This window comes from Cetorhinus maximus, chromosome 11 (genome assembly GCF_964194155.1).
Source record: "Cetorhinus maximus chromosome 11, sCetMax3.hap1.1, whole genome shotgun sequence".
Taxonomy (NCBI): domain Eukaryota; kingdom Metazoa; phylum Chordata; class Chondrichthyes; order Lamniformes; family Cetorhinidae; genus Cetorhinus; species Cetorhinus maximus.
The window spans coordinates 80,754,658-80,781,391 of NC_135889.1; the positions used below are offsets into that span (position 1 = coordinate 80,754,658).

The 26,734-nt window shown below is 41.1% G+C and overlaps 1 protein-coding gene across 2 annotated transcripts in view; it reads left to right on the forward strand.

Annotated features, from left to right (window-relative positions):
• The window catches only part of scn1laa (sodium channel, voltage-gated, type I-like, alpha), a 246,724-nt gene that overhangs the window by 180,205 nt on the left and 39,785 nt on the right, over nucleotides 1-26,734 (forward strand). For both annotated transcript variants that reach the window (XM_078552303.1, XM_078552304.1), the window contains 4 exons: nucleotides 22-195; nucleotides 2,512-2,634; nucleotides 3,975-4,247; nucleotides 25,521-25,574. In XM_078552303.1, the coding sequence (XP_078408429.1) occupies nucleotides 22-195; nucleotides 2,512-2,634; nucleotides 3,975-4,247; nucleotides 25,521-25,574 (624 nt within the window). The remainder of the gene's footprint in view (nucleotides 1-21; nucleotides 196-2,511; nucleotides 2,635-3,974; nucleotides 4,248-25,520; nucleotides 25,575-26,734) is intronic.

Consider the following 26,734-nt stretch of genomic DNA (forward strand, 5'->3'; position numbering starts at 1 on the left):
TACCTGGTATTTCATTTTTAGGCCTTTGAAGATATTTACATTGAACAACGGCAGACCATTAAGACAATGCTCGAATATGCCGATAAAATTTTCACCTACATCTTCATTCTGGAAATGTTGTTGAAGTGGGTGGCTTACGGTTTTGTGAAGTATTTCACTAATGCTTGGTGTTGGCTGGACTTCCTCATTGTTGATGTATGTATTCTGAATTTCCTGTTGTTGTTGGTATTCTATATTACAAAGTGACCGAATGATAGAGTTGACACATAATGCCTTCTGCCGTATTACTCAGGATCACTGTATAAAATTAAAACTTCTCAAGATACTGTCATGACTGCTGTTCTGAGATTCAAGAGATTTGTTGAAATAGAGTAGTAAGAAGTTATATGATAGCATAATAGGGAGCTCCTTTCCATGTTCCAGTTTACCTCAGAGTGCTTGGTGCTGACACTGGTCGCAAAAGTGGAAAAATGTTCCATTCACTATTATTAGCAGTGATGTCCCCCACTTTGATAAGTGAAAAACCATTTTCTACAAAGAAAATTCTCTGTTTATTCTGAATAATATAAGGTGCATACTTAAGGGGTACCAATGCCTTGATTCTTAAATTTAAAGTAATTTTTTGGACATTCTATGTAAACTATAAGCCTGTAGAACTAATTCAAAATAAATATCATATTTTAAATTTTCTTATTTTTTATGCATGTGTTATGATCAATTTTGCAAATATGTCCTTCTAATTTAGATTGTGTTCATGATATAATGTGGAATTTCAAGCAATGACTTTTTACTGTTTGTGTACTTCTAAGAAGCAGAGTCAGAACAGAGTTAAATGTTACAGGGATTCTCTAATTTTAGACAATCAAATACTACACTGAATACCATGGTTCAGTTATTGTTTGAATCATGCATTTTTTTTTCTGTGGAATAAAACCAATCCTTCTTCATGCTACTTTTCATTTCTGTTAACTTAGAGCTTCCAACTTTCTTAGAACTCCATATTTGAATTTCCCCAATTAGTTTCCACCCCTGGCAAAGTAGCAAAGCAAATCTTCTCAAAGTCACAAATTACACCTTATATGACTGTGACTAAGGTAAACTATCTCTCTTATTTCTCAACCTGTATGCAAACTATGACATGGTTGACTACACCATGCTCCCCAGAGTCTCTCCACTGTCATCCAGCTGGGTGGGACTGCTGTCATGTTGTTCCTTTCTTATCTATCTAATCATAGAGTATCACTTGCACTGGCTTCTCATCCTGTCCCTGCACCATTACCTCTGGTGTCCCCAAGAATCTATCCTGGGTCCCCTCCTATTTCTCATTTACATGCTGCATCTCGGCCACATCATCTGAAAACACAGCGTTAATTTTCACGTTACACTGATGACACCCAGATGACACCACCACTTCTCTCAACTGCTCCACTGTTGCTAAATTATCAGACTGCCTATCCAACTTCCAATACTGGATGAGCAGAAATTTCCTCCAATTAAATATTGGGAAGACCATTGTCATTGATCCCCACTACAAACTCTGTTCCCTAGCCACTGACATCATCCCTCTCCATGATGACTGTCTGAGGCTGAACTAGACTGTTTGTAATCTTGGTTGTCACATTTGACCCCGAGCTGAGATTCTGACCACATAACGAAGACTGCCTATTTCCACCTCCATACTGCCACCCAACCCTGCCCCTGCCTCAGTGCATATGCTGCTGAAACCCTCATTCATACCTAGGCTTGACAATTCCAACACATACCTGACTAGCCTCCCACATTCTTTCATAATCTTGCAGTCATCCAAAGCTGTGCTGCCTGTGCCTTTACTCTGTTGTCTGTGCCCTTACTTCCACCAAATCCCGTCTACCCATCACCTCTGTGCTTACTGACCAACACTGATTCTCATTTAAGCAATGTTTCAATTTTAAAATTCTCATCCTTGTTTTAAAATCCCTCCATGGTCTCATCCCTCCTTACCTCTATGATTTCCTCCAGCCCACACCCCCCCAAGATATTTGCATTCATCTGATTCTGGCCTTTTGACCCCTGATTTTAATTAATTCACTATTGGTGCCCATGCTTCCAGTTGCCTAGGTACATAAATATAATATGATGTTGTAAGAACAAAAATTGCTCATGCAGCTGATGTAGATGGATCAGCTTTAATTCTAAGATAAAAGCAAAAAACTGCGGATGCTGGAAATCCAAAACAAAAACAAAAATACCTGGAAAAACTCAGCAGGTCTGGCAGCATCTGCGGAGAGGAGCACAGTTAACGTTTCGAGTCCGAATGACCCTTTAACAGGTTGCCAGAAGGGTCATTCGGACTTGAAACGTTAACTGTGCTCCTCTCCGCAGATGCTGCCAGACCTGCTGAGTTTTTCCAGGTATTTTTGTTTTTGTTTCAGCTTTAATTCTTCCTGAGAAGCATATGACAAATGCCAGATCTTACTGTCTTACAAACTACATTAACCTTTTGGAATTTTTTATTTTTCCTTTTTTGTATAGGTCTCCTTAGTGAGCCTTGTAGCTAATGCCTTGGGCTACTCGGAACTAGGTGCTATTAAGTCCCTTAGGACACTCAGAGCTTTGCGACCTCTAAGGGCCTTGTCACGATTTGAAGGCATGAGGGTAAGATGGAACAAAGCCTCAAGTTTTGCATGCGTGTAAGATGCATTTAGATTCAAAACAATGAAATAGAGGAACTTACAAAACTATCCTAATAGGGAGCTTCATTACAATATCTCAACACATGGCTACAAACTATTCAGTATCATGATATGTAAAATTCACTTATACTCTTCTATCCAACTTTTCAGTCATATGAATTTTTCACTAAAGTGTTCCCAAAGAATTTCCAGATGCAAAGTTGTTTAAAATGATACCTGTATGATGACTGAAGGAAGGCTAAGTGAACTTTAATTTGGAAGAAAACAGTAATATATAGTTAAATTATAATAATGTAATACACATTAAACCTATCATATATTTGCTTATTTATGAAGTTTTGAAGAATGAACTTCGTACTTAACACAAAAAAACATTTTAGGCCTTGTTTAGCTGCAGTACTTTCTGAAAATTATTAACATTAAAATCTGTTACAATTTCTAGTTTTATGACAGTTTTTGGTGCAATTTGAAATGTGTATTTTAACCAAGAGAAACCTCAACTAATGGCCAGCTAATGAATATAATAGCATTTGAAGTGTTTTGAGAAAGAAACTTAAATGAATACCACAAGTTAAGCTTTACAAATAATGCTCCTAGCATTAAATTTTTGCCTGTTGGGAGTGGACATCGGATTTCATCCTAGAAGAATATATCAGAAAATTGAGTGTGGCAGTAGACAGGACCTACCGGATTTTAATGGACAAAAAAAGTGAATTTTGCATTCAAGTTCCTGATCTGTCTCTAGGCAGCAAAGCTTCATGCAGACAGTGCTGATTTTATGAAATTGTTCCATGCTTTGCAGTATCGTTGTCCTGTAAAGCTACCAAAATGATCATCATTAGTTTCACATCTACCAAAACTAAGACCTGTCATTGCTTGATTTTATTTTCCAATTTCACGGTATTTTCACTATTTTGATTTTGATGTCCGTATTTTACTTATAATTTTGCAAATTTTTTTCTTTGCAGTAATCAAATTCTGTGACATCATCGACCCACCACAAGGTTTTTGCTTTATTTTGCTTTTGTCAATACATGCATTACCATTTGGTTAAATAATTTTCTGTAATTGCTTTATGTTGTTTTGATATCCTTACTTGTGTTCATTTTATCTCTTTTGTTCCATGATATATTGAATCTTCATTGCACAATTAGTCTTATTTCAGCTGCATGCATAAATGACAAATTACAGAAAGTACTTTTAACAAAAATCATGTTTTCTGCTTATACTACCATGTAACTTTTCTCATTCTGACATTTATAATTTGTCTAACATGTTTTTCCTCAAATGTTGGATGATTAGGTGGTGGTCAATGCACTTCTTGGAGCAATTCCTTCCATCATGAATGTGCTGCTTGTCTGCCTGATATTCTGGCTCATTTTCAGTATAATGGGCGTGAATCTTTTCGCTGGAAGGTACTACCAATGTATCAACACAACTGATGGAAAGAGATTCCCCATCAACATTGTTGAAAATATAACTGATTGCCTTCAGCTTAATGAAACCGCACGATGGCAAAACGTAAAAATCAACTTTGACAATGTCGGAGCTGGTTACCTTGCTTTACTACAAGTGGTGAGTTAACTGCTACTTCACATGATTTGTTTTTAAAGAAAGAATGAACAAGGCCTGAGAAAAACCTAGTTTTGCAATTTTAGGCTGAAATGGAAAGAGTTTGTACAACGAGGAATACATTAAGATAAAAAGCAAAATACTGCAGATACTCGAAATCTGAAATAAAAACAGAAAATGCTGGAAAAACTCAGCTTTGAGTCTGTATGACTCTTCTTTGAAATGTTAACTCTGTTTCTCTCTCCACAGATGCTACTAGAACTGCTGAGTTTTCCCAACATGTTTTGTTTTTATACTAGGAATACATTGTTGAATTAAAACTGCTAAACAAAGATAGTCATTTTATGGCTTCCAGACCAAATTCAGGCCTGTTGTGTGCCTTGGCAGGCTCTAGTTCTGGCTGTGTTTCTAGCTCGGCCGTTCTTATGCCTTCAACTTCATTTAGAAGTTTTGGGTATATTTAGGTATATTGGGCACATTGCTGCGACAGAGAAGTTGAATGAATTTTACAACAGCATGCACAACTTCCTCCTGAATTTGGGTTCTCAACATATTGTGGTTATAACTGTACCTTCCCACATGTTGATGACAACATGTGGCTAAATAAACAGAATGAGCTGCCACTGCCACACTAACCCCCCCCAATACCACCCACCCCACCCCCAACAAACCCCCGGCTTCCCTAGCTCTGTGCTCCCCACCTGAGACAGAATTGACCAAATAGTGTTGTCATTTGAACACATTTCTTTGCTGTTTAAGAGTAGCTCAAGTCTGCAAGCTGAAGTTGTGTGCAATTTTATTTTGATAAATTTTCACTATTGAATTTTCTTTAAAAATGCTAACTAAATGTTACTGTTGACTTATTTGAATGTTTCAAGCAGCTTTTCCATTCGGTGCTGCTGTCTTTTTCCTGATATAGATTATGAAAGCCTTTTGTTTCAAAAACATTATTTTCAAATGAAAAAATGAGCTCCTTTTCAAAGCTGCTATGCTCTGAATTATTGACTTAGCCCACATAGCCATTGGCAGAATGTGAGACATCAGCTCCATCCATAATACTTCATGATATTTCAGTTTCATAAGTATTCTGTCTTTGTCAGTCACATAGTTCTAGATGAAAATAAGGGCCAGAATTTTACACCCTCCCCCCACCTCACAATGGGGCCACGCCATTTGCGGAGTCTGCCAGGGAAACCATAGCGGCCTTACGGCGGGCTTCGGGGAGTAGGGGATTCCTGTGCCCCATGGAGGGTTCCCCATGAAAGAGCAGCCCCTGCTTCATCAGCATCCCTTGACCCATCTATCTACCACCTCAATGGCAACTTTTCAGTCACCATCTTCCCCTAGCTGGCATCTGCCTCTCTGACCTCAGCAAGCCCACCCGCTTCTCTGGCCTCCATCACTGCTCCAGGTCACGGGTAGGCAGATTGTGGAGTTGAGGCCACAATCAGATCAGCCATGATCTTATTGAATGGCGGAACAGTCTCATGGGGCCGAATGGCCTACTCCTGCTCCTAATTCATATGTTCGTATGGTTGGGGGCTGGCTGCAGTCCCAGCAGTGAACACTGCTCCAAGTGGTGCTGCTGGGACTGAAGAGCTGCCAGTCATCTGATTAGCATTAGAGTTGGACATCCTCCCTCAGTGGGATGGAAGCCATGACCTCAGGCAGCTAATTGCCTGACAACTGTAAAATCCAATCATGACTGCCAGGACAGACGGAGGTAGGCTCAATCCTAACTTTCCTGTGGTGGGTGGGACCACTGCCTCTGTTTCAAATCCCAGTTTAGAAGTTTAGGAAGCAATGCTTTTATCAAAACTTAAAATAAACCATTTATAGGATGAGATTTTCTGGCCCCGAAACTGGCGGGCATCATCTGGGTGAGATGGGAAAATTTGGAGAGCGGTTAATAGTCAACAGCTCTCCAAATTTTCCCGTGCCTCCCACAATGATGCCCACTGATTTCAGGGCCGGAAAATCCCGGCCATAATTTTTTTCAGAAACTAGCATATTGTTCAAAATGTTTGTTAGAACTTGAGTCCATTTCACTTTGTACCTATAAACAATTTTTACGGTGCAATCCGCTTTTCATTGTTATGACAATATAATGTTCATAGCCTGTTAGTTAAACTTATTTAACTTTGTATTGCTGGTATTGACCGGTTTTATGCTGATGAATCTTAAGGCCCCAGCTGTCTCTTCAGGTCACATGGTATAATTCAAAGACGAGATGGGGGATTCGTCCATTGTCTTGATCAGTATTAATTTGGCACTAAAGTCAATGGTCAAATTTCATTACTGCTTGTGGGACACTTGCTGTGAGCCTTTGTAGCTGCTGTTCCACTTTTTAGGCCAATGACTTCACCCCAAATGTACTTCATTGGCTGTGAGACGCTTTCAAATGTCCTGAGCTCATGAAAGGTTGTATATTTGCAACAAAGTTGCAAGTTTGTTTCTTTCTTTCAAAGCAAATAAGCACAAGTACACGTGGGGGATTAGCTGAATGTCCATGTCCAGCCAGATAGAACAATCATTAATCAGAGTACTGGCCAAATTGAACACGACAACTGGATTCTATTGTACTCGAGTAGTAACTTGCTAACCCAGTAGCTAGAAGCATCTTTATAAATTTATAATAAAATAACCTTTGTGTATTTTCTGTATGCAGCATGTAACTTCTTATTACTTTTTTTTTACCATAGTTTATGACAATGTTTTCTAATATACATCCAATATCTAGAGTTTTTTTTATTGGTTTACCTATGTAAGCCTGTCAATCTGATCGTGCAATTTGGCCCACTGGTTGTAAAATCTGGCAGTCAGCTTGCCATAATCTTTTTAAAATAATTTTTAAAAATATTTTTAAGTTGCCTCTTTTTCCCTCTAACTAGTAGGTCCAATGTCAAAAATAAGGATTTTACAAAGTAAAAAAAAACATAATTGAAATAACGTGAGTACATTTATTCACTGATTTAACTTTTGTGTCTTTTAATATATTCATTAAAGTTTCACTAAAAGCCTGGCATTAGGTATGATAATTTTGCTCAGAACTTGTGACTTTCACCTCAATTTGAATTGTGTAATCTGAGCATGTGCAGTGCATCATTCAGGATACTTTGGTATGCTTTGGGAATACATTGTGGTGTTAGAAAGAGGGAATAGGCTGGCATCAGGCCACAGAAAGCCACCTCCCTGCCCTTGCCTCCGATAGCTCTGGTCCCCTCACCTCCCACTTTTCTCGACCTCATCCTGTGAGGCACTTACTCCAGTCGGGCCTCTCCCTCAGAAGTGACACAGGTTTTCCATTGATTCTTCAACTGGTGGATGTGAGACAATCCAGCTCCATGTCCTTCAGGGAACAAAAACAGAATCCATTTGGTTAGAGTTGAGAAGCAAAAAGGATATGATCACACTACTGGAGGCATTCTATAGGCAGACAGCAGCACCTAAAAATGCAGGAGAGAGGAGGACCCAGAGATGGACAGCAGCACCTAAAAGAGCTTGAGAGAGGAGGACCTGGAGACAGACAGCAGCATCTAAAAGAGCAGGAGAGAGGAGGACCTGGAGACAGACAGCAGCACCTATAAGAGCGGGAGAGAGGAGGGCCTGGGGACAGACAGCAGCATCTACAAAAGCTATCCAGTCAGTGGCTTCAGAGAGGACTGACTGTGTTCTGAGAAAAATCAAGTCCAATGTCACAGGAAAATAGGTAGTTGATTGGTTGGTGAGTATTTTTTTCATTTATCTTTCAAAACCCTTGCAATTTCAGTAATTGTTAAGTTTTATTAGTAGTAGTAAGAATTACTAATAGTAATAAAACTTATTGGATTGGCTGGTGAGCATTTCCAACTTGAGGAATTTAAGTTGGGGTAAGTAGAACATTTACTGAAACAATAAGCATATAAGCATAGGCAGGACCAGAGACATTAATTAAAATGTAATCAGTAAAATAATTAATTAAAGACTAAAAAGATGGCAGGGCAGGTGATGTGTGGTGGCTGCAGAATGTGGGAACTCATGGACACCTGTGCAATCCAAGGCAAACACATTCACTGTAAGTGTCTGTGGCTGGAGGAACTTTGGCTGAGTAATTGAGCTGGAGGCTGAGCTGCAGACACTGTGACACATCAGGGATGGGAAAATTTTTTAATTCATGGAGCACTGGCACCAGTACTAGGGAAAGTGGGAGCTGTAACATTGGGACAGTCTTCACTTGAGCCACACTGGGACCGGTGTTCTGGAAAGTTGTATAACCACAGCAGTAGAGAGGGTTTTAAAATAAATAGTGGGGGTGAGGGATCAGGTGATGGAAGAAAGAGAACAAGGCGAGAGTCCAAAGTAGCAATAAAGGAATTGATAATCAGAGTGTAGCAGGAAGGGACAGAGAATACAAACTTATGAGTGCAACAGCAGATAAGGCTTAAGGTTGAAAAATAATAAAAGTACAGAATTAAAAAGGGATTCTATCTGAATGCACACAACATATGCAACAAGGTAGATGAATTAACAGCGCAAGTGGAAGTAAATGGGTATGTATGATCTAATTGTGGTTATGGAGACATGGCTGAATGGTGACCAAGGCTGGGAACTGAATGTTCAAGGGTATTTGACATTTATGAAGGATAGGTAAAGAGGAAAAGGAGGTGGGGTAGCAATGTTATTAAAGGGTGGGATCAGAACATTCATGTGAGAGTATCTTAGATTGCAAGATCAAGATCTGGAATCAGTTTAGGTGGAGCTAAGAAACAGGAAGGGGCAGCAAACTTTTGTAGGAGTTGTTTATAGGTCAGCAAAAACATGGTGGTAATGAAGGGCATGGTATAAATCAGGAAATTAGAAGTGCATGTAACAAGGATAATACAGTAATCAATGGGACTTCAATCTACATATAAACGGGGTAAACCTAATTAGCACTAATACTGTGGAGGAATGTATACGAGATGGTTTTCTGGAACAGTATGTTGAGGAACCAATGAGAGAATGGGTTATTTTAGATCTGTATTGTGCAATGAGAAAAGGCCAAATAATAATCTCATTGTAAAGGAGCCTCTAGGGAAGAGTAACCATAATATGGTTGTGCATTAAGTTTTGAAGTGATGTTGTTCAATCCGAAACTAGGGTCTTAAATCTAAACAAAGGAAACTACGAAGGTATGAAGGGAAAATTGACTGTGTTAGATTGGGAAACTACATTAAAAAGTATGGCAGTAGACAGGAAATGGCTAGCACTTAAAGAATTAATACATGGTTTACACCAAATTTGCATCCTTTTGAGGCACAGAAATCCAGTAGAAAAGGTGATCCAATCATGGCTCCTCAGAGAAACTAGAGATAATATTAGATCAAAGGAAGAGGCTTGTAGAGTTGCCAAAAAAAGTAATAAACCTGAGGATTGGGAGCTTCATAGAATTCAGCAAAGTAGAACCAAGAAACTGAAAGAGAAGATGGAATATGGAAGTAAACTAGTACGAAACATAATAATGGACTGTAAAAGTTTCGATTGGTATGTAAAAAAAAAAGATAGTCAAAGATAAATGTGGGCCCAAAAAGGCAGAGATGGGAGAATGTATAATGGGAAATAAGGGAATGATAGAAACTAAAAAAAATCACAGAGGAAGATACAAAAACTCTCCAATGAATACTAGAAAACCTAGGAACTAGCAAGAAATGAGGAACTGAAAGGAATAAGTGGGAGTAAAAAAGTAGTACTGGAGAGATTAATGGGACTGAAAGTTGATAAATTCCTTGGACCTGATGATCTACGTCCCAGAGTGTTGAAAGAGATAGCTGTGGAGATAGTGAATGTATTGGTGTTCATCTTCTAGAATACTCTACATTCTAGAATGGTCCCTGCAAAATGGAAGATGACAAATGTAAACCCATTATTTAAGAAAGGAGGGAGAGAAATGGGGAACTACAGACCTATTAGTGTGACATCTGTAATAGGGAAAAGGTTGAAGCTATTATAAAGGATGTGCTAACTGGAGACTTAGGAAATAATGGTAGGATTGGGCAGAGTCAACATGGATTTATGGAGGGAAAGTCATGTTTGACAAACTTGTTTCGGGTTTTTTTGAGGATGTAACTAGCAGAATAGAAAGGGATACCTGTGATTGTGGTGTATTTGGATTTTCAGAAGGATTTTGATTAGGTCTCATTCAGGAGGTTAGTAAGCAACATTTGAACACGTGGTGTTGGATACTGGTATGGATTGAGAATTAGTTAATGGACAGAAAAGAAATTGTAGGAATAAACAGGTCATTCTCAGGTTGGCAAGCTGTGACTAGCGGGCACCAGAAGGATCAGTATTTGGGCCCCAGCTATTCACAACCTGTATCAGTGATTTGGATGTGGAGACCAAATGTAATATTTCTAAGTTTGTTGATGACACAAAACTAGATGTGAATGTCAGTTATAAGGAGGATGAAAAAGGCTTCAAGGGGATTTAGACAAGCTAAGTGAATGGACAAGAACATGGCAAAAGGAATATAATATGAAAAAATGTGAAGTTATGCACTTTGGTAGCAAAAAGCTAACATGCAGGTCCAGCAAGCAATTAGGAAGGCAAATGTTATGTTGGCCTTTATTGCAAGAGGATTTGAGTACAGGAGTAAAGATGCCTTGCTGCAATTGTGTAGGGCCTTGGTGAGCCCACACCTGGGGCAGAATTTAGCCCTTGGCTGGCGGGCAGGCCCTACTGGCTCGGCGGCGGGCAGGCAGCTGAACCCTGTCGCCAAAACAGGGCCCGCCGCCATTTTGAGTGGGCAGGCCAATTAAGGCCTGTCCAGCGGCCTGTCCGACAAACTTCCTCTTCCGGGGGGGGAGGGAATCCCCAACTGTCAAAGTGCGCTCTTTTGCGCATGCGCACGAAAGAGCACACTGCTCCCTGAGGCAAAGTCCTGTCTCAGGGAGTTTAGTGAAAGGTAAGTAAAGTCAAAAAATAGAGACATTTTAAAATTATTAACATGTTCCCCTCATGTGACAATGTCATACGAGATGGGACATGTTGATAACAAACTCATAAAATTTATTAAATTTTTACAAAACGGTAATGAAACTTCATCCCACCAGTGAATGAAGTTTCATTAATAATCTACAGGCTACTGAGGTTCCTGGCCTGCCCGCCAGCCTTATGGTTGGCCGGGCAGGGCATATAACTATCTTAATGAGCCTGTCAATGGCCTTAATTGGCCATTGACAGGTTGGCCAGCGGACAGCTGATTTCGCTGTCCGCCCCCCTTCCTTAAAATTTAAATGGCCCAGGGTGACGTCAGGGATTCCTCCTGACATCATCCCCCGTCATTTTACCCTCAGTGAGCGGGCCCCACCCCCAAATTGCCGAGGGGAAAATCCTGGCCCTGGAATATTGTGTACAGTTTTGGTCTCCTTACCTAAGGAAGGATACACTTGCCATCAAAGGAGTACAACATAGGTTCACCAGACTGATCCCTAGGATGGCAGGGTTGTCCTATAAAGAGATATTGAGGAGACTCAGCCTGTGTAAGAATAAGAAGTGGTCTCATTGACAAAGTTCTTTTAAGGCTTGACAGGGTAGATGCTTGAAGAGTGTTACCCCTGGCTTGGGAGTCCAGAATCAAGGGACATGGTCTCAGAATAAGGGACAGGCCATTTAGGACTGAGATGAGGAGGAATTTCTCCACCCAAAGGGTGGTGAATCTTTGTAATTCTGTACCCCAGAGGACTCTGGAGGCTCTGTCATTGAGTACATTCAAAACAGAGATGGATAGATTTCTAGATATTAAATATCAATTATATTAAGGGATATGGGGATCATGTGGGAACATGGTGTTGAGGTAGAAGATCATCCTTGATCCAGTTGAATGGTGGAGCAGGCTCGAGGGATTGAAGACGGTCCTGCTCCTATTATTTCCTATGTTCTTATGATGGAGGAGGTGTTTCGGTTACAGGCTAGGTTAGTGACAAGAGGGGAAGGAAGTGGAACCAAAGGACTCCTTGTATGCCCAGGGAGATATAGGATATGATGAAACAAAAAAGAGGGTGTAACATGCATATTAGGTGAATTATTCAAGCGAAAGCCAGGCCAAACGCAATAAGTTGCGAGGGAAACTGAAGAGGAAATTAAGACTGGCAAAGAGAGGATATGAGAATGGAATGACAGTTAACGTACAAAGAAACCCAAAAATCTTCTACCAGCATGTAAATAGTAAATGGGTAGTAAGAGGTGGGGTGGATCCTATTCAGGACAAAGAGGATGATATATGTTTAGGGGTGAAGGGCAAGGCTAGAATACTTAATGAGTATGTTGTATCGGTGTGTACTAGGGATGAGGATGCTGAGAAAATATCAGTAGAAGTGGAGATAGTAGAGGTAATGGATGGGGTGAAAATTGAGAGGGTGGAGGCACTGGAAAGTCTGGCCATGCTTAAGATAAACCAGCTTTTCCAGGTGACTTGCATCTCAGGTTGCTAAAGGAAGTTGCAGTGGAGATAGTGGAAGTGCTTGTCATAATCTTCCAATCTTCCCTCAATTTATGGGGGAGGCACCAACGGGTTGGAGGGTATGAAATGTGATGCCTTTATTTAAGAAAGGGTGCAAGGGCATTCCTAGTAAGTACAGGCTGGTCAGTTTAAAATCAATGGTGGGTAAGGTATGAGAAACAATAATCAGGGAAAGAAAATAAACAGGCACTTGGCGAGGTTTGAGTTAATTATGGAGAACCAGCATGGATTGGTAAAAAACTAATCAAATTGAATCTTTTGTAGAAATAACAGAGAATGTTGAAGAAGGGAATGCTGTGGATGTTGTCTATATGAATTTTAAGAAAGCTTTTGACAAAGTACCACATAAAATGATGGTCACCAAAATTGAGGCTTAAGAAATAGGAGGTTCATTGTCAGCTTAAGTAAAAACTTGGCTTCAGGACAGAAAACAGCAAACCATAATGAATGGGTGTTATTCAGACTGATGGGTGGTAGAGGGTGGTGTTCCCCAAGGCTCAGTTCATACAGATACATTTTAAAATTTGTGATGCTACCAAATTTGGAGGTACAGCAGATAGTGAGCATGATACCAAGCAACTGCAATAGGACATCGATCAGCTTGCAGAATGTGCAGACAAGTAGTAAATGGAATATAATACAGAGAAGAGTGAGGTGATGCATTTCATCAGAAGAATAGGGCAAGGCAATATGGGCTTAATAGCACAGTTCCAAAGAGTGGGGATTCATGTGCATAGGTCTATGAAATTGGCAGTACATATTGAGAGAGTAGAGACCAAAGCATGTGGGATCCTAAGCTTCATAAATGGAGGTGTGGGAGTACAAAAGCAAAGAAGTTACACTGAACCTTTATAAAGCTCTACTTAGGTCACAACTAGGACAAAATTTTTACCTTGGCGGGCGGGTGCACGTCTGACCCCCTCAAGCGTAAAATGATGCACGTTGACATTGGGCGAGCGTCCCGATGTCAACGTGCAATATTTTGGTCGGTGCACGCCCACTGATAATTAAAAGGCCCATTAAGGGATCAATTAGATATAATTTTTCGCTGCCCGTCCAACCTTATGGTTGGCGGGTAGGTGAAAAGGCCAAGCGGCCTTTGCATTTTTTTGGAAACCTCATCCACGAGCGGGATGAAGTTTCCAACATCAAATAAAAATTAAATAAAATTTTTCAGATTTCACCTCATGTGACAGAGTCACATGAGGGAACATGTTTTATAACATTTTTCGAATTTTTATTATTATAATTTTAAACTCTTCATCTCCCTGAGGCAGCTCTGTGCCTCAGAGAGATTTTCAAGTGCGCACCCACGCGCATGCGCGAAGTCCGCACTCATCCTGCTCGCACAGGCAGTGCTGAGCGCTGCCACTCGCGTTTCACACTGGGTGGGCCTTAATTGGCCTGCCAGCGAGAACTTCCCTTCCGGCTTCAATCATGGGCGGCGGTTGCCGGTTGGTTTCCCAACCATCCCCGCTGAGCCCGCCCGACAAGGGCTAAGTTCTGCCCCTAGAGGTTTGGGTTCGGTTCTGGTCACCACACTTCAGGAAGGATGCTTGGGTCCTTGGACGGGTGCAGAGGAGATTTACCAGAATGGTTGCAGAGGTGGGGGGTTTTGGCCACAAGGTTAGGTTGGAGAAGCTGGGGCTGTTCTCCTTGGAGCAAAGGAGTTGGAGGGGAGATTTGATCAAGGTGCACAAGATTATTACAGGTTTACAAGGCACAAGTCAGGAGTGTGATGGAATACTTTCCATTCACCTAGATGAGTGCAGCTCCAGCAACAAGAAGCTTGACACCATCCAGGACAAAGCAACTCACTTGATTGGCACCCCATCCACAAATATCCACTCCCTCCACCACTGATGCACAGTAGCAGCAGTGTGTACTATCTACAAGATGCAGTGCAGAAACTCACCAAGCCTCGTTAGGCAGCACCTTCCAAACCCACAACCACCTACCATTTAAAAGGACAAGGGCAGCAGATAGATGGGAACACCACCACCTGGATGTTCCCCTCCAAGCCATTCACCATCCTGACTTGGAAATATATCACCGTTTCTTCACTGTCTGTGGGTTAAAATCTTGGAACTCCCTCCCTAACAGCACTGTGGATGTACCTACACCATATAGACTGTAGTGGTTCAAGAAGGCAGCTCACCACCACTTTCTAAAGGGCAACTCGGGGCGGGCAATAAATACTGGCCTAGCCAGCAACGCCCACATCCCTTAAGCAAATTTTTTTTTAAATCGCTTTCCTAGGGGAGACTATTGCCGTCAGCGTGTGGGGCGGGCCCAACACACCGACTCGTAAAATTATGTGCAGTGACATCGGGTGTGCATCCTGACGTCCTTGCACGTCATTTCGATATTTCGTTCGGCAGGTGCACGCCGGAGGTGGCTGCGCACCCACTGAATTGTCAGCAGCCTATTAAGGCCATTAAAAAAGTAATTTAACTTATTGACAGCGCTACCCGTCCAGCCTTAAGGTTGGCGGGCAGGCGAAGAGCCCAAGCGGCCTTCGCGTTTTTCAGGAAACCTCATCTACATGCGGGATGAGGTTTCCTGAAAGTTTTATAAAATAATTAAATAAATTTTGCAAATTTCACAAACATGTCCCAGCTCATGTGATACTGTCACATGAGGGGACATGTATGTTTAAATAATTTTTTACTTTATTTTTAAAAAGTTTTATTATCCATTTAATCTCCCTGAGGCAACTCCATGCTGAGCGCTACCGGCCACGCGTTATGCTGGGCGGGCCTTACGCCTGTGTAAAATGGCAGCGTGCAGCTGACCACAGGTAGCGATCGGCTCCCCACATTCCCCCCCATAGGAAAAATTCTCCCCCTAGTCTTACTGTGGGCTGAGGATGCAAATAAAGGAAGTGTGGGAAATCACTCAGTTTGTCTAGCTCAATTCCCCACACTTATCAGTTAAGTGTGTCAGAATGGTCAACGGGTGGAAAACTGAGATCCCTGATAGAGGAGGGTGGGAGAACACACTTTGTTTACTATACTGACCAAGGAAAAGACTGTCCAATATAAGACATGGCTGTTATAATCTCATTGGTACTCATGTGCAGATTTCACAAACATTACATTTGTAATACTCTTACCAAACTTGCTTTGAGATGAAATGAACAATTCATTTTCAAAATTCGGACTTGTAGTGCCACTGGAGGTGGTGCTGTAGAAGCTGAATGCCCTTCTGCAGGTGAGACCTGTATCCACAGCCACTTCCAGTTACATTTATATAGCACCTTTCACAACCTCAGGCATCTTAAAGCATTTTGTGGCTAATTAATTATTTTTCTTAAAAGTGTTGTCAGTGTTGTTTTGTAGAGAAGTAAAACAGCCAGCCTTACATGGCAAGGGCCCACAAACAGTAAAAATAAATGGTCAGGTAATTTTTGTAGTTTTGGTTAAGGGATGAATGCTGACTAGGATACTGGAAGATCAGCTGACTAGCATGGGATTCTTTGTGTCCATTTGAACAGGTAAATGAGAGCCCAATGTAACATTTCATCTAAAAGATAACACCTCTGACAATGCAGCACTACATAAGTACTGCAGTGAAGCATTTGTCTAGATTATGTGTTGCAACCTTGTAACATAGAGATGAAAATGAGCCAAGCTGATACTTGTATGTCTCTCTACAAAGTAACAATTATTTGCTATTATCTCTCATGATACGTTTAAAATGGATGCTGAAGATTTACATTTGTTTATTCTTCCCTCTTAACCTTCCTTACCTTTCTCTATTACATGATTGTAAAAGATAGTAGGTACAAAATTCAGACCTGTAGTGCCACTGGAGGTGGTGCTATAGAAGCTAAATGCCCTTCTGCAGGTGAGACCTGTGCCCACAGCCACTTCCAGTTTGGTGCCCCATATTGTGGAGGGTGCTGAACTGGTGCAAATTACGTCACACAGCCCAGCCGGCTGCTGTGATGCCTATTTCCAAATTCGGACCACGAAGATCCATTCAATGAATATGCACGTCACTCACCAAAGAACAAGCATTTAGCTGCAAGAGGGTCCTAGCATTCACATTATTAAGGGGCCAGGTATCCAACTTGCAAGTAAGCTGATTTTTAAGAATTCCTATTACTTCCAAGTGCCTGAATATACTCTGAAGTGTTTTTGGATGTCTTGTGGCGAGTAATTTATCTGGCCAGGAATGTTACTGCATCCTCAAAGGGAGGGCAGAGGACCTGATGACCTGCCCACACAGAGGCTTCAACAGATATGGGGGCTGCAGTTGCAGTGCCTCGCGTCTCCAGGACGACAGGAAGATGGAGCAACGGTTGCGAAGGGGGAAAGCTCTGTGTGATGCCCTCTGCTAATTTGGAGCTGGATTTCTCCTTGCTCTGTGACAGTGTTAAGAGGCTGTCTGCAGGCCAACCAATGCATCCAGCATCTTCGTGCCCATACCCATCAATGCACTCCTGTATGCAGTACCATCAGGTCCTCATCTGAGTCCTCTGCAGTATAATTCATCTGAGATCTCGCCCTCCAGGGAGCTGGCACAAGAACCATCCTTTCCCCTGGCTGGGCTGCAGCCCACTCACACCTGGGGACTCGCCATCTGTGGATTTCAACTCTATACTAGCCTCTAAGGTATGTGCAGTGCCAGTATCTGAGCTAATGGTTGCGAGTGTCAAATCAAGTGGCAGAGCCTCTTCATCACTGCTGAGCTGTTGCTCCCTCTCCTCCTCCTGGGGCTGCTGTAGCTAGAGAGGCAACTGTTCTTGGGTGTCTGAAAGCCAAAAATCTGAAGAAAGTTGGTGTGAGGCAAGGAAATGCAGTAGGAAACAGGAGGTCCATGGCAACTTGCCGCGGGATTCCTAGCCTTTGACCTGCTGTTGTAGCCAGTATTTATATTGCTAGTCCAGTTCAGTTTCTGGTCAATGGTAACCTCCCCAGGATGTTGATAGTGGGGGAAATTCAGTGATGGTAATGCCATTAAATGTCAAGGGGTGTTAGCTAGCACAATGGTTCAACAACAGCTGAAGGTGCTAGATGTGGTCACTTCTCCCTCTCTTCTGCCCTCCTGGCACCAGTATCTGAGATGGTGGGCTCACTCAGAGGCATTTCAAAAGAATGCCTCTGCTTCTCATGGGCTTTTGCTCTCTTTAAATTTTGTTTTTCCCCCATCCCCCACCTCACCTTCTTCAAGTTTGGCCACGTCAGGTTCCCTTTGCTGAGTATTGGAGCAAATTGAAGTCTGTGAGAGACTGTCCATGGATCCATGCATTAATGTGAAATATAAGCCTGGAGGTGTGAACTGAGTGTGGCCCCCACGTTTGCAGTGCAGAGTGGCCGGCTGTCACACCTTGGAGGGGAGCAGACAAAGATAGACAGACTAAGGTAACAAGCACGCCTATCTCATTGATAATTGCAAGTAAATACCTAACTTTTTAAAAGCACTATTTATAAATGCTCCTTGCATACAACGCAATATTATGAATATTATATAAAACCATAAGAAATAGGCCATTCAGCCGATCGAGTCTGCTCTGCCATTCAATGAGATCATGGCTGATCTGATAATCCTCAATTCCACTTTCCTGCCTTTTCTCCATAACCCTTGATTCCCTAACTGATTAAAAATCTGTCTATCTCAGCCTTGAATATACTTAATGACCCAGCCTCTACAGCCCTCTGTGGTAAATAATTCCACAGACTGGCTACCCTCTGAGAGAAGAAATTCCTCCTCATCTCTGTCTTAAATGTGCAACCCCTTACACTGGAATTCTGCCCTCTGGTCCTAGACTCTCCCAAAAGGGAAAACAACTCCTCAGCATCTACCCTGTCAAGCACCCCAAGAATCTTTTTTGTTCATTCACAGGATGTGGGCTTCACTGGCTGGGCCAGCATTTTATTGCCCATCCCTAGTTGCCCTTGAGAAGGTGGTGGTGATTTCATGACCTCTAGCATGCAGAGAAAACATTCTCCCAGTATCTTAGTCATCACCACAAAAGGTTTCTCTTGCATGTTATGCTAGCACAAGTCATAAGTGTGCATTAAGTGGTTGTGGATTTTGTGCATTAATATTAATGGACCATTACTCATTTTGTCATTTTCATAACATCTTCCAGGAGTAAATATTTCAAAGGCACATACAAACTGCAGTTTTTGCCTATTAAACAACAATTAACATAGACTTTGCAAATTTACTGAAGGATTATTTAATTCCCATGCTGCATTAATTTCTTACATTTCAAGCTGATCTTAAAAGATCAGAGGGAGTGAATAGAGTTCCAATGATGAGTCGAACAGGAATCATTTCCTAAAGGACAATTCTGTCAGTGAATGCTACAGCATGGATATCAGATCAAATCTGTCAATGGTGGATACTTTGAAGGAGAAGAAACAACAACAGAAGGCAACCACAAGGATGAGTTTCAAGGCTGCAGGAGATGGTTTTATGGGACTTTTTACTATTTGATGCACTGCTACCACCATCACCACGTGACACATTGCATAGGCAGATGAATCTTAACAACATTGTGATCTCAGAACTGTTGTGGCTCCTAGAATCAGTCATGCAATCATTGAGCACCATTCCAATGGAATTCTCAGTGGAAATGAAAAAGGCCATTCCACTCAACTATGTTAATGGATGTTACTAGGCAGTAACAGAGGACATTGTTCAGATCAGCAAGGATGCAGTACGCCAATGCATCGTTGAAGTTGGATATTGGAATACAGAGTAAAATTTTCAAAATTTGCTGATGATGTCAAATTTGGACATGAGGATGACATCGATTGACTGTAACAGGACACAGGCTAGCAGAATGAACATGCAAGTGGCAGGTGGAATTTAAAACCGAGAGGCATAAGGCAATGCATTTTGGCAGAAAAGATAGGGAGATGCAAAATAGACTTAACAGTTCTAATGAGTGTGCAGAGTCAGAGGGACATCAAGGTTCATATGCGTGGGCCTTTGAAGGTACAGGACACATTGAGATAGTACTTAGAAAAGCTTATGGAATCTTGAGCTTCATAAATAGAGGTATGGAGTATAAAAGCAGAGAAGTTATGCTGAACCTTAATAAACTCTGGTTGGACCACAACTAGAGTAATGGGTCCACTTGTGATCACAATGTTTTAGGAAGGATGTGAGGGTCCTTGAGAGGATGCAGAGAAGATTTACCAGAATGATTCCAGAGATGAGAGATTTTAGCTACAAGGTTGGGTTGGTGAAGCTGGAGTTGTTTTCATCAGAGTAAAGGAAATTGAAGGGAGATTTGATAGAAGTATACAAGATTATGACAGGTTTAGATAAATAGTTGCTAAGATAAAAGCAAAATACTGCAGATGCTGGAACTCTGAAATAAAAACAGAAAATGCTGGAAAAACTCAGCAGGTCTGATAGCATGGGTGGAGAGAGAAACAGGGGTAACGTTTCGAGTCTATGTGACCCTTCTTCAGAGCTAAATAGAAGTAGAAATGTGTTGACATTTGTACTGTTTAAGGGGGTGGAGCAGGTGAAGCTGGATAGAAGGCCAGCGATAGGTGGGGACTAAGGAGAGATTGACAAAGATGTCATGGACAAAAAGACAAAGGGATTGTTAATGGTCGTGGTAAGGGCTAAAGAAGGTGCTGATGGTGGCATGAAGGTAAGAAAGCAGAATGTGTTAATAGCAGAACAAGGGTCAGCACTCTGCGAAAGAAAGTGAGTTTTCGAAAACACATTGTCAAACACCAGGAGGAAAATGGAAAACAATGAAGGTGAACAGGGTGAAAGAGACGGACGAAATCCTGTCAGAGAGAAGAGCAGTACTTCTTCAAGATAGGCATTTCTGGAAGAGAGTTGGCGGTGAATTAAACACTAAGATAAATAATCGTTTGGTGGTACAGAAATTGAGTATTGCTGAAAGAGACATGTCTAAGCTTTTGGTCTTGCACTCATCAGGATACTCACAAGAATACCAATATAAGGGGGAAAATAAGAATTTACACCATATGTGAAGAGAGTGTTGATTGGTTGGCAAGTGGTGTTGCCATGGGGAATGCACCATTGATAGTGACTCAGTTAACTGCCAAGCATTGTTTGAAATTTAAATCAGGCAGCTTGATCCTGTTTGGTCAAAGCATTGCCCTGAGGAATGAGTCAACGGATGGCTGTCACTTATTTTGTTTGTCAGTCACCATCAATGGTGCGCTCTCCATGGCAACGCCACTTGCCAATCAAGCACTCTCTTCACATACAGTACAAATTGTTGTTTTCCCCCTTGCGAGTGTTTCTGATGAGTGGAAGACGAAAAGCTTAGATATGTCTCTTTTTTCAGCAATATTCGGATTTAGATAAGGTGGACAGAGAAAAACTGTTCCCAAGGAACAGGGGATACAGATCTGACTCAACGACTAGCTGATCCGAACAACGTCCTCTGTTACTGCCTACTAACATCTATTAACATACTTAAGTGGAATGGCCTTTTTCACATCCACTGAGAATTCCATCAGAATGGTGCTCAATGATTGCATGATTGATTCTAGGAGCTAAAACAATTCTGAGATCACAATGCTGTGAGTGGGTGCAGAGACAATCAGTTATTTCAAAGGGAAATTGGATGACAGGGAAATAAACTTGCAGGACTATTTTAATAGAGCAGGGCAATGGAGGAAGTCTTGTGATGCAGTGGTAGCGCCCCTACCTCTGGGTCAAAAGTTCTAGTTTCAAGTCCCACCTCAGAACATGATGGCCACAGAAGGTGCTTTCATAACGTGGCCGAACAGGTTGCTTATTAGTCTGTAAAACCTTTCAATACTTAATGGCAGGTGGTAAGAACAGGAGTTTCCTGGTTAGCTGTACTTCAGAAGACAACAATAAACCACTGCAGTACTTTGCCAAGCATAGTCATGGACCAAACCAATGCCCTCTTAGGGCATGGCACCTGAAGGAAGAGGAGGGGCAGTGCCTGGATTGCTCTACAGAAAGCTGTACGGACTCGAGGAGTCAAATGTCCTCTTTATGTGCCATAATGGCTCCGTGGATCTAAGAAGCTGTAGATGCCCTGTCCATCCATTATTGACACCAAGCTCAACTGTGAAAAGTTGCACCATCTGTAGAGGGACAATTTTGCCATGGCATGCTACATTTACTGAGTACAAATCAACAAAATAACAATTCCATTCCTACTGTTGCTGTATACAGTACCCAGCTTCTTATCAATGTGCAGGTAGTAAATAATAACTGGCAAAATAGATAATGGTTTTGGAGAGTGCTGAACATGATCAAAATTTAAATGAATCAGGGTTTCCCCAATTGTTCAAAAGAATGAAAAAGTGTGAAGTAGCCTCCAAAGAGACATTAAATACCTGTTCAAAACATGACTGATGATAATTTGTAGAACATCTAGATTCCACAGTAAAGAGCCTGCAATGATTCACATTTGCAAAGCAGAAGAATAATTCACTGGGCCATTGATCCAAAACAATTTTTAGCATTGGGACCATTGGTGATGCCGCACAGTAAAGCTGAGTATCTTGTCAGAATAAATATACTATGCTGCATATTACAGAATATTGCCTTTGGAAGAGATGTGCACATCCTTGCCAAAGGAAAAGTTGCAAGACATAGCCAAATCAAAATAATGTTTATGGAGGCAAGGGAAGTGGGGGCGCTGGGTTGTGGAGGGAGGGGTGAGGGGGAGTGGTGGTGATGTGGCATCATTTATTCACTGCAGTGCATCATCCTAAATGGCCCCCAACCACGATTTCATGCTGGCTGGCCAATTAATGGCCAGTCAGCGTGAAAGGCGCACTGAAAGGTTCAGCGCTGCCGAGATGGGGCAGGAGGAGTGCAGGCACAAAAGTCTGTGCACGCGCAGGGGAGTGCACATTGAAAGCTCCCTGAAGGCAGGGAGCTGCCTCATGGAGCTGAACAATTTTAAAATCAAAAATAAAGACTTTTAAAATCAGAAAAAAATGTCCCGACGTGGGACTAACTCACAATAACATAATTCTGCCCAAAAATTTATATTTATATTTTATTTAATTGTGGAAACCTCATCCTGCCTGTGGATGACGTTTGCTAAAAAATCAAAAGGCCGCCTGGCTGATTCACCCGCCTGCCAACCATAAGCTTCGACAGGCAGTGAGAAATAGCTTTCACTTAATTGATCAAGGGCCTTAATAGGTCTTTTAATTGTTGGTGGGTGCGCTGCCAACTCTCATGCGTGCCCGCCACTCGAAGTATCGCTCGCCCAACGTCATTGTGCACTATTTTATGCCCGATCGGGTCAGGTATGCGCCCGCCCGTGGGACGTAAAATCCTGCCCATGAAGTTCCCAAAACTGATGTACTATTGAAAGGCGAATTATGGAAAATTCTTGAGAGATCTTTAGAGAACCCAAAGTCAGCCATGGTTCAGTTGGTAGCAATCTTGCCTCTTGAGTCACAAGACTCTGAGCCCAAATCCCACTCCAGGACTTGGGCATAAAAGTCAATTCTTACATTTCAGTTCAGTACTAAAGGAGTGCTGCACTGTTGGCGATGCCATCTTTCAAAGGAGGCATTAAACCGAAGACACATCCACCTGCTCGGGTGGATGTAAAAGATCCCATGGCCCTATTTAGAAGACAAGCAGGGGAGTTATCCCTGGCTTCTTGGCCAATATCTATCCTTCAATTAACATCACAAAAAAAAAAGCAGATTATCTAGTCATTATCATATTGCCTTTTGTGGGTGTTTGCTGTGTGCATATTTCCTGGAAAAGCCTGGAATAGTAGCTAACCCAGCAGGTAAATTTCCCTTTTTCTTCCCAAATAACTTCAGAAAATTAATAGAGAAACATGTTTAACACACTAGTGGGGATAATATTGTGTACTTTATTACTGTGTTATGAGGAGCATTACAAAACAGGTTAACATTTCGCTGTACACATTATTCTGTTCATTCTTACACTATATGTAAAGTAAATTAACTTTTGGATTACAATTAGCTCGGTTCATGAGTGTATATCAACCTGGCTTCTGTAAGATTGAAGAAACGCACATGGGGACATGTGTAGGATTATCGTGACCAATTTAGATGATAAATCCATGGGTTGTGGTAACTTATTTATTGATATTGGGCAGTAAAAGGACAATTAGGGATGGGCTACAAAAATGCTGGCTTAGCCTGCAATGCCCATGCCCTGTGAAAGAATAAAAAAGAGTAAAGGTAACCTGATTGTGGGTAATGCATCTCCACTGAGGGAAGTCCTTAATGGTTCTGAGCCTAACGAAGATCCAAAATTTGTATTATGGATTCATGGAAGATGGATTCTTACATTTGTTGCTTTTTAATTATGAATGTTGCATATATTCCAGGTAATTGTCTGACTTTACAATCCCAATGAAGAACTTTGCCCTCCAGCAGCACATATTAGCAATTTTGGTACACGTTGCACCAGATTTCTGGAATGTGCTTCTGGCAGGCAAGATTCCCGCAGCTATATCATAATGGTAATTATATATGTTTATATATTATTGATAAATATCTAATAGACAATGCATTTACATTGTGATGCATTCAGGAAAAGACAACTACAGTGGCGTTTATTGAGCAAGTAATTTTATTTTGCATTTACCAGCTATCCATTCAAATGAACCAAAGATACTGTATGTCAGTTTGACCTTTCAGAGACAGAAATATGAATTATGACACAATGATTATCTGTGTGACCTCTTCCCACATAGTGCCATGATGAACCTGAAGATAATACCTGATTTTAGTTTGAGTGTCTATATTGCTGTTATCTTGCTCTAGTTTTTCCAAAACTGTTATTTGGTGGCAGCATTTGCTGATTAGATCAAAGTAATAATGTTAGATTGCTCTGAGTCCTTAGGATCTTAACCTTAGGGCGAATGACTTAGAGAACTGCGAAGAATTTAGTAGTATGGCTAATCATCAAGTGACTTGGCATGCTGCACTTTTTAGTTCCCTGAGGATGTCTGGATGGTTCCTGAATATTTGTGCAGAGATAAGGCAGTCAATCTAAGAAATATAACTTTATAATTGTATAAGATGGGCTTTACATAAGCTGCTGCAAGACTAAGAGTGTAAGAGTGGAAGGTCTTGTGAATTCATAGATTTCCAATTGTTTAGTTTTGAGGCGACCTCAGAAGCACACCCTCTGGAGAAGCATGGAATTCCTGACAACAGCTTCTGGGCTTCTGCATTTAATTGAGCACATGCAGAAGTTGCTGTCCGTTTCAGAGGAGTACTGATGGCGAACAGCAACATTTTTGCTGTCATTACGACCACAAAACCTGAACTGGTGAAGAGGATTGTGCACATGTTTTTACTTTAATTAGCTAAATTATCAGAAACTCAAAGAATTTTGGATAGCTATAGATTTGAATTATCAACATTTTGATCTACATTTAATGATATCTCCTTATTAAGAATTGACACAGCTTGGTAGTGCAAATGTGAATAGAAAACATTACAGTGTGACCTATGTGCATTAAGTTGCTCTTTTCTGATTCCAGCATGTTTCAGCATGAACAGGGCAAGAAGTATTGATGCATTCCAATTACTTGATAATCCAGCAGTTTAGAAGTATGAGCAAAAATAATCTAAACTAAGATTAGCATTGGAGAAACAACTTATTTTCATAGTAGTTGTTTTACTATGTGGTCAGCAGGACATGTGACAAGTGCTTTGAGGGTTGCAAGAGCAGATTGTTTTTAATTTTAATGGAAACATTAGAAATTCTAATGTGCCATTAAGGAAACTGTTTTTCTTGCTAAAATTTTATAGTTTTAGATTAAGTAATGATGCCTTTTTTTGTTATTTGTTTAGGCAACATTCAAAGGATGGACGGAGATCATGTATGCGGCTGTTGATTCAAGAGCTGTAAGTATGCATTAGCCAATTTAATTTATAGAAATTTATTTTACAAGATTAAATGTATAACAGCAAAAACTGGTTATTTAATTTAATGCCATTTATGAATATTCTTGAAATTACATTGGACCATGCAGTTGTATGTTGATGGAAGACCACGGTCACCAGATTATAGCTGTTCCCAAGGAGTGGGAACTAATTTCAAATGTATCAATCACTAATTTAAAAGATTGGTGCTTGTAGTGTATATTTTACTTCGCAACACAGAGGAATTGCCACTTGGATTTAAGTCTAAGATATGTTGCAAATAATGTATTTTGTCTTCATGAACATTTTGACTATCTTAAAAAAACAAAGTTTGGTGTTGCTTTTAAATGTGAGTGCAACCAACCCAATGAGATTTGAAAATATGGGAGATTGCTTGAAACTTCCTATATCACTATGTTTGTGAGGCAGAAGAGAAATTACGTGGAGCAGTGTTAGATTCCAAATAACTAGAGCACAAAGCCCACAGTTCCATGTAATAACAAGATAATTTATAATGTAATTAATCTCAGAACCTGAACTGTATACGTGGTCCAAATGGGCGAGTCCACTTAACTATTTGCCATAGAACCATGGCCCAGCAGAAGTAAATAATTTCAGGAGAGAAGGGAAGAAAGGGAATGAAATTACCAAATAAACATTTGAATTACCATTGTGAATAAGTTTCACATGCAAATGATGTGGATGTCATAATAATAGGACTGTTGTCATTTTAACTCTCATGCAATTGTTAGCACCCGTTTTCAGGCACAGGGGTCATGATTCATGATCTTCCCGCTCCTGTTCACATTGAGGAAGGGATCATATAAAGTTTGTGCTGCCTTCCAATTTGAATGATTTCAGCATGCAGCCCAATACGACTTACACTGCAGGATGAATGCGCTCTCAACAGGAAGCCTAACAGCATGTGAGGCTATTCGTATTCCAGCAAACCTCCAGCACCTAAAGGGAGCCTGTCCCTCTTTAAGAGAAAACAGAGTTGAGAAGCCAGTCTGAACTGAACGAAAGGAGGCTGTTGATGACTATCAATGCTTCAACTGGCAAGATGGGAAATGGAACACCAGGGCAGAGAGAGGGCTCTGTGGTTTACAGATGTAGAGCTGGAGGCTTTAGTTATGGTGGTC